Source organism: Phyllobates terribilis, unplaced genomic scaffold, assembly GCF_046119375.1.
Source record: "Phyllobates terribilis strain yellow unplaced genomic scaffold, ASM4611937v1 Scaffold_9__5_contigs__length_417890890, whole genome shotgun sequence".
Lineage (NCBI taxonomy): Eukaryota > Metazoa > Chordata > Amphibia > Anura > Dendrobatidae > Phyllobates > Phyllobates terribilis.
The window spans coordinates 234,101,760-234,114,491 of NW_027362769.1; the positions used below are offsets into that span (position 1 = coordinate 234,101,760).

At 39.4% G+C, this 12,732-nt stretch overlaps 1 protein-coding gene across 2 annotated transcripts in view; it reads left to right on the top strand.

Annotated features, from left to right (window-relative positions):
* The first annotated feature begins 156 nt into the window (after window positions 1-156).
* The window catches only part of GRIN2A (glutamate ionotropic receptor NMDA type subunit 2A), a 999,861-nt gene continuing 987,285 nt past the window's right edge, over window positions 157-12,732 (top strand). Inside the window, exons 1-3 of one of the 2 annotated variants that reach the window (XM_073647748.1) lie at window positions 163-689; window positions 1,333-1,520; window positions 2,653-3,069. In XM_073647748.1, the coding sequence (XP_073503849.1) occupies window positions 2,671-3,069 (399 nt within the window). In that variant the 5' untranslated portion in view covers window positions 163-689; window positions 1,333-1,520; window positions 2,653-2,670. Of the gene's footprint in view, window positions 690-1,332; window positions 1,521-2,652; window positions 3,070-12,732 lie in introns of both variants that reach the window. The other variant, XM_073647750.1, reaches the window with a different exon arrangement.

The following is a 12,732-nucleotide window of genomic DNA, read 5'->3' on the forward strand; positions in this document are numbered from 1 at the left end:
TCATTTTTATTATTGTAAATATGATGCAACTAATAGGATAACGCAGCAGGGAATGTATCATGTGCAGATTATGGTGTCAGCTACAAATCTAATACAAAAAAACACCAATTTGTTTCTGTTGCCAAACACACCTGCTGTGTCTCAGTTTGCTTAGCAGCCTGGGAGAACTTCTGCAGAATACAGAAAGGATTCTCAGGCTGTATTGTACTACAGCGGCTTCTCTGAACTTGACTGCAGCTCTGGTTGCCTTTGCATTCAATATCTGTGTTCTTTGCAATGCTCTCACTCAGTGGGGTTGAGCTGTAATTCTCTCTCTTACCTTAAGGATGTGTAGCTGACTGCAACCCTCAGTTTCCCAAAAGCTATGAGGAATACAGAGACTGACTATGCTTCCCTACAATTCTGCTGCAGAAAAAAAACTGAAATCCCCCTAGAAAGAAGAAGGTAGACCCTGGAAAACAGATTTCAATGGAGAATACTGAATTTCCAATTGTCCAGTCTGTCCTAAACTTTAGCATGGGGTTGTGCAGTGCTGATTGATGCTGCAATTCCGTGCGATGTGAACAAGTAGCCCTGCGAATCGGAGCTATAAACAGACGGTTTTCTGCTGCTGCAATGCTCTGCAAAGGAATTTACTGAAATGACTTTGTGGGTTCTCAGCCCCAGGCTACAGTGTTTGGAAGAATGCAGTGAGTATTGAGTATCTTCTTTAGTTCTTTTGTAGCTTCCTCATGACTTATTAATTGATTCAAGTGCTATGTTTACAAGCGATAGGGAGCGGATCAAATGTCAGCTTTGGATTTCTGAGATTTGCATTTTTTTTTTTTTTGCACTGAATACATATTAATCAGATCGCTTGCATATAAACTTGAATTACAAGGCTGCTTCTCCCCTGGTGGGGGGGGGGGTTAAAAGTCATAAAACTTGAGCAGATAACAGTTTGATGCTGTTATTGTCTTTTACTTTATGTATCGGAGTGGTAAGAATTGGAATGTCATGTGGCACAGATGTCACTGTATTCAGAACTCTCTTCTGCACCTGTGCAGGTATATATTATGTCAACTTCTAATCTTGGCTGAAAGTCAATGGGTGGAATAATATCTAAAAATGAAATCTAATGATACTCCTTAAATAGCAAGGGATTAGGTTATCAAGGTAGAGTCACATACGAGAACAATGGGATTGTTACTGTCAATAAATGTTCCGATCCGTTGGATAGAATTAGAATCGCATGCAATGCAGCAATGTTAAAGCCTTTTTTTTTCCAATATGTGTAAGGTACCAGTCTGTCTGATTGTCTTTCTGTTTGTCCTGTTGTTGGCGTTTCCATAGGCAGTCATTGCATATACACCAACGGGAGAGGCTGGCAGTATTGGCAGCTCTGTGGAAATCTAACTGCAGCAAGAAAAATGTTCTTGGAGGAGAGAGTGGCGGAGCACCCTAACAAACGCTGCTGAGTGCTACAGCGATGCCAAACTTTGCAGCATGCCAAATAGCAACCACATATTCTGAAGGCTCTGGTATGTTAGCTGTTTTCATAGTAACTGGTTAGGATGCATATGTCCACAAGGGGGCGCTCGTGTCCTTCTTCTTTCTCAATGTGAATGGGAGCTAAAGCCTTACAGAAGCATAATGTACGTAATAACAGGAGCTTCCCTGCAATCCCAAGCAAACACAGACCGAACATACATTCCATATAAGGCGATTTTTCTACCTGCTTTATATAGCATGTCTGGTGGAAAAGCTCCTCGGAAGATGTGGGGCAATCCTTACCATGATATCAGCCGTCATAGTAATCAGCTGCATTAAAAAAAAAAAAAACTGAAATGATCCCATTACTTTAATCTGTACTTGTGCAGAGAGCATCTCAATAGGGGTCAATAGGCTCCGTGAGAGGTGATGACTTATGCGCTATCTGCAGCGATAGACTAAAGATATGCCATAGTGATTGGATTGTCACCAAAAAAAAAAAATCTACAACTAGCTGTATGTATCCTAGCAATGAATAGACTAACAGAGATGATACTGCAGGGGTATCCCCATGTAGATGCAATCTGCAGTGTCTGAGACACAATTGATGCCATGGTGACATGAAGAAGACAAGTAACGGAATGTCCACTAAATCTGACGATGTTACACCGGCGATTCTGCGTCCGCAGTACGAGCTGCTACTTGTATACATAATGAGAACTATATGCAGTCAAATATCATTCAATCCCTGAAACCTGTTATTATGTAGCAGCCTATGAAACAATCGTCCCTGTTGGAATATTTGCTGATGTTAGACCTACTCTGTCATCTGCAGGGGTGTAGCAATTATGCAGAGAGGCACCGCATGTCATATTTAAGTGTTTTCACAATATTGCAATGCTGGAACGGGAGCAATTATATTGTAGTATCGGCTCGCAATGTCTTTCATCATAACTACCCAAGTTAGTCACCAGGGAACTATGGTGGGGGGAAAACATGACATATTCTGATATTAAAACAAAGAGGAGCTGATGAGCTAATTGATTGTGCTGCTCCATGTATTCACTGCACCAAATGTTCTGTTCTTGTTCCTCTCCGTGTTCAGATTCCTGATCAATGGCGGCTAGGAGAGATTGTTGTGGGACACTAACCTGATACTTTTTTTTAAATCATTTTCTACAGGGAGTAAGGCTGAAGAAGATGGATACGTTTGGCTGTGCTGTGTTACTGCTCAGTGCTCTGCTAAATATGGTGGATCTGAGTTATGGAGCAGAAAAGACTTTTCCTGTCCTGAATATTGCAGTTATTTTGGGAAGAACGCGTTATATCACAGAGAAAGATGTCCGGTCACTTTGGACAAGGGACATGTCCTTGAACTTTGATGTCAATGTGGTGACCCTACTGGTAAACCAGACAGACCCCAAGAGTATCATCACCCACGTGTGTGATCTGATGTCAGGCACCAAGATCCATGGTGTAGTATTTGGAGATGACACTGACCAAGAGGCCATAGCTCAGATTTTGGATTTTGTTTCTTCTCAGACTTTCATCCCAATTCTTGGCATTCATGGTGGCTCGTCAATGATTATGGCAGAAAAGGTAAGAGATCCTGCAACGCCATGTAACTGTTTGGTATCTGCACTACTTTGGTTGCCTTCATATCATCGTCTTCCCAATGCACAGTTTGAACGTCATAGTCAATTAATCACATTGCATAAAGTGCTGAGGTCTGCTCAACTACTGCAGGAGGAGAGTCTACTACCGCTCACACACTTTAATTAGCAATGCAGCACTTAGAGGCTGGGTCTAGGAGGGATAGGATAACTAATGATTATCTGAAAGTAACACTTTATATTAACAGGCAACAGAAGAGAATAATGGCGCACATGGCTCTATGTTATCTGATCTATTAATCAATCTATCAATCAATCAATAAATCAATCAGTATTTCTATCTATCATATCTATCTATCATATCTATCTATCCATTCTATCATATTTATCTATCATATCTATCTAATCTATCTATCTACTATCTATCTACTATCTATCTACTATCTATCTATCTATCTATCTATCTATCTGTTATCTCTATCTATCTATCCATCTGTTATCTCTATCTATCTATCCATCTATCTATCTAGTTATCTATCTATCCATCTATCCATCTATCTATCTATATCTATCTATCTATCTATCTATCTATCATATTTATCTATCATATCTATCTAATCTATCTATCTAATCTATCTATCATATCTATCTATCTATCTATCTATCTATCTATCCACTATCTGTCTCTCTATCTATCTATCTATCTATCTATCTCTCATGTGTATCTATCCATTCTATCTATCTACACATATATCTATCTGTCATCTCTATATATCTATCTATCTATCTATCTATCTATCTATCTATCTCTCATATCTATCTATCTATCTATCTATCTATCTATCTATCTATCTATCATCTATCCACCATCCATCCATCTATCTATAACTATCCATATATAGCAATCTATTCATATCTATCTATCTCTATTGTCTATCTATCTATCTATCTATCTATCTATCTATCTATCTATCCATATCTATCTATTATTCTATCTTTGGAAACTGATAACATTAAAGAATGGAGAAGCGCACTGTGCACTATAATATTTCCTAGGTGTATTTATCACATAGAAAATAACATTATAATATTTTCTCACATTTGTATGCATAAAGCACAATGGCTATTTCTTTATAGTAAAAGAATGAGGTGTTCTCAGAAAAGTTTTTAATCTGTAGAAGAAGTATTTCATCCCAAATACAGAATGATGTCAGACAGTCCCCCCCGGTTACTTCTGTAGACACCACTTTATAAGGTAATGCAGTAAAAATGGAGTATATGTCAGACTCTCCAAGTAGAAAGCTGCACACAGATTCATATATAATGAATGAATGACCAGACGGATTGAAATGATGAACTGCCCCATAGAAATGAAAGTCTTTGTACATTATTTTGTTATATCATACCCATTACTCAACTGTCAGAAATATAGCATGGACTATTAACCACTAGAGCACATGTTATGGGTTAACATAAGAAAATGCGATGAGAAACATTTAGTAATAGCCGTGCAAGTTACATGTTAAGATTACATTTACTCAGTTGTTTTCTATAGTTTTATTTTATTTACAGTTTTTTTTTATATTTTTGGATTCTAGTTTCTTAACTTTCAAGACATTTGATTTTGATATGAATTTTTTAAGGAAACCTAAATGTTATTATGTTGACTATCATTGCGGTAAACTCTCCTGAATATTTTTAGAAGCTGGGGACACCATTGTAACTAAATAATTTATTGCTTAAATGTGTTTAAAAGAACATATAAAGTAACTTTGCAAACAGTTGTCACTAAAAAAAGATCTTATAATTTTGTGTCTACAGCTCCTCTGCAGACTCATGTGTTTCCCTGATAGCAGACCATAAACCCAGCATGTAAATTGGAGCAAGATTGGGCCACAATGTATGGACTGGCCGGCGGCTCTCGGCCTGAGCGTGGCGGCTTCATGTATTTCTACATCACAACTCTACATGTGACAACTGTCACACTCGGGTCAGGAGAGCTGCCGGCTAGAGATGATCGAACCCGAACTTAAAAGTTTGGGGTTCGTACCGGACAGTTAGTATCCGGTGCTAAACGCCGAACATGGAATTCCGTTACAATGTTCGGAGTTGCAAGGGAAGTCCGGGAGGAGAGAGAGAGAATTTTGCAACTCAAAAGTTCTGGTCCCCATTGTTTTCAATGAGGGTTAGGTTCTGGTTGAAGGTCGGGTACAGTTCTGGTACCCGAACCGAACGTTAGAATAAAGTTGGGTCGCGTACCAGAACCCAAACTTCTTTGGGTCCGCTCATCCGTACTGCCGGCCAGTCCATACACTGCGTCCCGTTCTTGCTCCGATTTATACAGCCGTCTGACTGCGCCCTAATGCTGCGGCCATACTTCCCTTTCTCAGGCCTCCTATATATTGTAATTAGGGGACAAATTAAATTCAGTCTGGCTACAGCATATGATTGCTCAGGGCTTGCTTCGAGGGTGTAACCATAAAGACAGCAGACGGGAGTTGCTGTTTATTTTATTTTTTTCCTATTTTAGATGCACTGCAGCAATAAAAAAAACCTGCTTGCAGGGATACACATAGCCTATAATGTGAGGCTGTAGACTGAGCTGAGAGCCGCATAGCAAGAAATTCCCTGATATTGTCAAACATGCTGCCCTTTAAAATGGGAATGATCTACTAAACCTTAATGGCTGCAAAGAATTGTAACTTTTCCGTCTCTGCTCTATAGCACTTTTAGGCTGTGTGCCCACGTAGCATTTTTCAAGCGTATATGCTGCGGAATTTCCGCAGCGTAAACGCTTGAAAAACGCATGTATATCCGCACCCCATGGTCCCCAATGGGATTCCGCAAGTTCTATGCACATGCTGCGGATTTTTCCGCAGCGTTTATGCCGCGTTCAAAAATCCGCAGCATGTCATTTAATTTTGCGTTTCCGCAAGCGGAATTGCCTTTGTCCAATGCATAAAAAACGCAAGGCAATTCCGCATGTGGAAAACGCGTGATAAACGCGCGAAAAATGCGCGATAAACGCGTGCGGAATTCCGCATGCGTTTTTCCGGGAGAGGACTTGCATTTATGCAGCAGAAATTTTCTGCTTCATAAATGCATCGTGGGCACATAGCCTAATGACGATTATTGTTTAAAACTTGCTGATGACAAAAGCTGCCATAAAGTGCTAAAGTGTTGTCTACCTAAAAGAAGTACATTACAGACACAGGCTGCTGTAAACATTAGTATGGTAGGCAAACTTCACACCATGTTTGCCTATTATGTTTGGCATCAGATCATTCTCATAATACAGTTTATGTACTCTATAAAGTGTCCATAAACTTCTGATCGACAGGTGTATGGCCATAGAGTGCCCGTGTATTTTGTTGCCTACTAGATACACAATATAAACTACATATATCATAAAAAAATATTTAAACTTGATGAGACTGATGTGCTTACTTTGAAAATCCATTTTAGAATAGCAGTATAATTCCATTTAAACTTTTCCTGATATGCTTATTTAAATATCAGGCTTGAAAACTTTCAAAGCGCTATATACAGCCACACTCATATGGATTCTCAACGCAAGTATATCAGCTTCATCAGGTCTAAAGCCCCCATAGATTTTAGACTAATGTCAGCTGAACTCTCCTATAAGGGAGCATCGGTCAATTAATTGTTGGGAAAGTTAAAGATCCTACATGTCTGATTTTGGATTAATGATCCTTTTGTTCTCCCATCGATAAGCCGCAAGAGATGTCTGGCAGTGGCTCTCGCATAGATAACACGGGAGTGCTTGGTCAGTCAACTGCTCCTGTGTATAGGAAAGACGGGCAAGATGGCTGCCGGATGAACAATCAATTGAACCATTGTTTGGCTGCCTAGATTGTATGGGAGACATACAAGATCTATTTAAAGGGAACCTGTCATGTGGAAAATGGTATCCAATCTGCAGGCAGGAGGAGCTAATCTGATTGGTATACTTTTTTTATGGAATTTTTTTCAGTAAAAATTGTATTTTATTCATTGAAATCCTTGGTTATAGTATGAATAGGAGTCCAGTGGGTGGTCCTACTTAAAAGTCCAATGGGCAGACCACTTAAAATATAAATAGTTAGCTTTGTTGCTTTGCAGCGCTGAGGTCTTGAGTTCAGGTCCCACCAGGGACATCATCTTCTGCAAGGAGTTTGTATGTTCTCCATGTGTTTCCATTTTTTTCTTCCCACACTCCAAAGACATAGTGATAGGGAATTTAGATTGCGAGCCCTAATGGGGACAGAGATGATGATGTCTGTAAAGCGCTGTGGAATAAGATGATGGTATGAAAGATAAAAATAAATTAAAAATTATACTTAAGTAGAACCTGACAGCTGATACATGCTGCCTAATCCGTGGGCAGGATATATCAGGCACTGGCTGTGCGATCTTAGCCAGGTATGTTTGACTCTAAAACGTTGTCCTATAGCATAGTCGGACAAGTGGGTCCCCGGTGGCTTTTCCCTGCCCACTGCCAGTGACTGACAGGTGTCTTACGCATGTAGGAAGAGACCTGTCTTTCCAGGTTAGCAGGCAGAGAGAAGACGCTGGGAACCCACCTGTCCAACTAGTACAACACGGCTCGGTCCCGGGTGGCTATTAAAAGTATGTTTTTCTCTCAAATGTTACAGCTTTTCAGAGTCAAACACACCTGGCTGAGATTGTACAGACATCGCCTGATACATGCTGCCCATGGATTAGGCATTATGTATCAGATGTAAGGTTCCCTTTAATCTTTTACAAATAAAACCCATCATGTCCAAATTTTCCAACAATCTCTCATTCTGCTCAGCTTCTCCTTCTGTGTACCATGCGGTTGTCCACTGCTCGGACTGCATCAGACAGGTTCTCTTTAATATGTAGTCAACTATTTTTCTTAAAACAACTGTATGAAAAAATATTTAGATTTACAACTGCATTTGTCTGGAGTAGTGATGAGCGAGCATGTTCTGTTAACCCTTTCGGCAAGCATGCTCGAGTGTTCGTCGAGTATCTTCAGCGTGCTCGGGTGTTATATTTTAGTCACTTTGTGCTCATAATTTGTGACTGTTTGACAGCTTTAATACATGTGAGGAATGCCTGTTTGTTAGGCATTCCTCACATGTATTAAAGCTGTGAATCAGTCACAAATCATGAGCACGAAGTGACTAAAACATAACACCCGAGCTCACCGAAGATACTTGGAAAACACCCGAGCATGCTCGTAAATCTCAAGTAACAAGCATGCTCGCTCATCACTAGTCTGGAGTAAATGTTCAGCTGCAGTCTTAAAACAGTTCTACCAAACGTAGTGTGAATTGTGCCTTTTACACACACTTTATTGTGCAACGCATAAAATGTTTGGATACAGTAACCTACATGTTTTATTTACCCATTCACAAGTAGCATCTGTATCTTTTTGACATTTTTTATTTATTAATAAATTAAATTAAAATTTAAGGCAAAAGTCTATTTTTCTACCAAGAATGTAGATTTTGAAAGAAGAGAAGCATAAACAGTGGGTCTTAGACTGGGATTTAAGATGTATGATGCCTGCAATTAATTTTGTAAACATCATTCACCGCATTTGTCATGGTAATGACTGTGTGATTGCAACATGCTTCATAGAAATTCAGTTATGCATTAGAATACTTAATTCCATTTAAATGCAAATGCACAGTGCAGTCCAATAGAACACCACACTTTATATGCAGAATTTACTTGGAAAGAGTTTTGAAAGTTGAATTAGAGTAGAACTGTGACTGTACTGACAATAGATTTTATAGAGCTGGAGAACGGTAGTGTTTAAGGGATTAAGTTCATCTTTTAGTCTATAAATATATACAATTAGATGAGCAAATGAATGTTTATATATTACTATATTACAATGTATTTCTATCAAACTCAGAGCTTATACATATGGCCATATTACGTGCAGCCTATACAGAAGTATAATATGTCACATACAGACTTTTATGGGTCTTACTTTATCTCCTTATGCCTCCAATTTCAGAGCCACCTGGAATTAGTGTATAATAGAGATTGGTGGATTAATTCTTGGGACTTCAGTCCATCGGCCAGGTCAGAACGTCTCTGGACACTAGACAGAAGGCTCACACATCTCTTACATTCTGGGATCCCCAGTGCGGCTTTTGATTAGCCAGGGCTGGCACAATGTCATCTTTACGGCATATCGCACAAATTATGTTGTGCCAGGCCTGCTAATCAAAATCTAAAAGATTTGCGAGTCTCCGGTCCAACGACCAGACACTACTGACCTGGCCGATGGATCAGAGTCCCACAAATCAATCCACCCATCTCCAGTATAGAGCCTTCTTCGTAGGACTAGCCAGGGGTGGCGCAATGTCATCATTATGGCGTATTGCACAAATGATGTTGTACCAGGCCTGCTAATCAAAATCCATTCTGAGATCATGGAAGGTAAAAGATTTGCGAGTCTCCAGTCCAATGACCTGGCCATGGATCAGAGTACCGCAATCAATCCACCCATCTCCAGTATATAGCCTTCTTCATAGGGCTAGCCAGGGGTGGTGCAACTTCATAATTACAGCATATCGCATAAATTATGTTGTAAAAGGCCTGCTAATCAAAAGCCATTCTGGGGTCATTGAAGGTAAAAGATTTGTGAGTCTACAGTGAGAAACTAGTGACTTGACCGATAGATCGGAATCCTATGACCCAATCCACCCATCTCCAGTATATAACATTCTACATAGGGCTTGAATCCTAACATTACATGATAAATCTATAGTATTTGTTATGCATTAGAAGTATTCCCATTTAAAAAAAAACAGATCATCTTTTAGTTAACCTACACTAATATTAAAGTCAAGCGGCCCAAAAATTAAGGCCCTCCATACACGTAAGATAGCTCTCAGCCAAACATTTCTTCGGCCAACAGCTATCTAACCCGAATCTTACATACACAGGAATGCTCGGCTGAATGCTACCATGTCTCTATCAGAGAGCTGCTGCCATACTCCTCTGGTGGTGAAGTATGACATAGAGGACAAGAAGATTGTCCAAAGTGCTGGAGCCTCCAGCCCCTTGACATCATCTGTTGGGAGTGAGTCAAGGGGCCTTCTTCACATTAAAGGTCGGCCAAACCCACCAATATCAGTAGATCCAACCAACTTTAGTTTAATGTGTATGGAGATTTTAAGGAGGTAAATTAATTTACAGCCCCTCTGCACAGACTGGTTATAGTAATTAAGTTATATATGAAAACATCACTTTTAAGCACAGAAATCAGTTATCTAAAATTCTTTGTAGGAAATGTCTTCAGACACTGAGCAGTGTATGGTTTGATAAATGTTTTGAATGCATATATTTTGGATACGTAAACAGAGTGAAAAATATCTGTTGTCGATTTTCCTACAAATCTAAAGAAAAACCAGCAGTAAATTAGCCGGCAAAAAATACATGAGTTACATGGAGATTTGTTGCGGATCTTGCTGTGGATTTCATACCATGCACTGCAAAAAAGCTGAAAACCACCGTAAAATAGGCAACATCATTTGGCATGCCATGAATACAACAGTTTATAGATTACATTTGCCAAAGAGCAGGTATACATCAGTTTACAGATTTTTGTACAATAAGAGTCAATGACAGACAAATGGCACTGTACAAACATACGGCTATATCTTGCAGTGGTTGGAAGTACTTTAGTGGTGGCGGTGTACCAAACAGAGGCAGTTGTAAAATGATTTAGGGCTAGCACACTAAAGAATTGTCTTTAACACACCTAAAATAGTGAAGGTTATTGCACGTTGTACACTTAGATATATTGAGTGAGAGTATATTTTGGGTAGCCCTCTCATAATGTTTTTTTTACCTATTTCTTTTGTTCCTCCTTCATATGTTAAGCTCATTTATATAAAAAGGAAAACTTTGATAACAGCCAATCAGGCCCTATTGGCCACAACAACCACTCACACTGCAGCTTATATTTATGGTGCATGAGGACTGAAGAAGAAATGATCTTAATAGAATTGCTAATGGATTGATAGCACAAACAATATTTATAACTTCATAGGTGATAAATGTTTGATCACTGGGTGACTGATTACTAGGACCTTCAGAATCCTGAGACTCTAGATTGCTAAATCTTGTATGAATGGAGTCAGAGTACAAAAGTTTGACCACTTTGGCATTCCCTTCTATGGGTCCGTAAGAGTGAACCACTTCACTTATAGGGCAGCATGATGGCTCAGTGGTTAGCATTGCAGCCTTGCAGCACTGGGGTCCTTGGTTCAAATCCCACCAAGGAGAACATCTGCAAGGAGTTTGTATGTTCTCCCTGTGTTTCAGTGGGTTTCCTCTGGTTTCTCCGGTTTCCTTCCACACTCCAAAGACATACTGATAGGGAATCTAGATTGTAAGCCCCAATGGGGACAGTGCCGATAATGTTTGTAAAGCGTTGCAGAATTTGTTAGTGCTATATAAAAATAAAGATTATTATTACTTAAACAATGAAAGGAGCGATAAACAAGCATTTACATTGGTCAGTGGAGGTCCCAGTGGCCAGACCCTCATTAATCAAAAATTAATCAGCGAAATGTGTGGATGTGTATTTTTTTGTGTGATAATAATTACATGCGTATTCCCATTTCAGACATTTATAGTATTTCCACAGATGGTTGTATAACACATCTCTAATCCACAGCTAAATGGAGAATGGGGGTCCTCTGACCTACACCAGGGACATTAATGATGATCATGCTCAGCTGTCTCTGTGGTTCTGTAATAATTATCTCTTTATTAATTACCTCCCTACATGTTGTAGTTGGGGGCTACCCAATTAAGAGTGATGGTCTAAGTACAACCCCCATCTATCAGACATTTAGAGAATAGCCTACAGGCACGTCCTAAATGTCTAATATGGGTATGCAACTTTTTTTCAAGTTATTATACATATGTTTAGCAGAGTCAACAGACTTTGGGCAAAGCTTCCAGAGTCTTGTGGTTGTTTCCATATCATGGACTTGTAGGAAGCCTGTATAATGCATCTGTAAGGCACCATATTGTCATAAGAAGGGTATGGGCATTATATTGGAAAATCCATAGAACAGTCATGCAATGTCGGAATTGGGTGGCAAGGGCCCATCAGTAACATTGACTTTGGGAGCCCCCTGTTCAGCTACATCCAATTATTACATTATCCTCTTTCACACATTAACTTTTGGCTTCTATATCATAATATGCTAGGTAGTTTGTTGGATGAATGATGAGATGATGCTTTTATCTGTACATAGTGAATCAAATCTTTTGGGCCAACTGCTGTTCATGTTGGGGGATAAGTGGCTTACTCCTCCACAGGGGTCCACCGGGGATTTACCTGTTCCCCTGTGGGCCAGTCCAAACCTGCAGCCATGTGTACAGTAAGCCTATATTAGGTATTGTCAGTTTAGACTGAGTATCAAAAATTAGGGAAAATTGTAGCTTTGTCTCACAGGGGTTTGTGCACAGCGTATAACATGAAATTGATTCTAGTATATTTTTTCTAGGTTAATACGGGAGCAAAATGCTGAGTTAAAAGTGGACTTCTTTCAACTTGGTCAACAATTTAAATATAAAAATAATAGTGTCGAACATAATAGAAATGTAATAAAATAAGGAAACG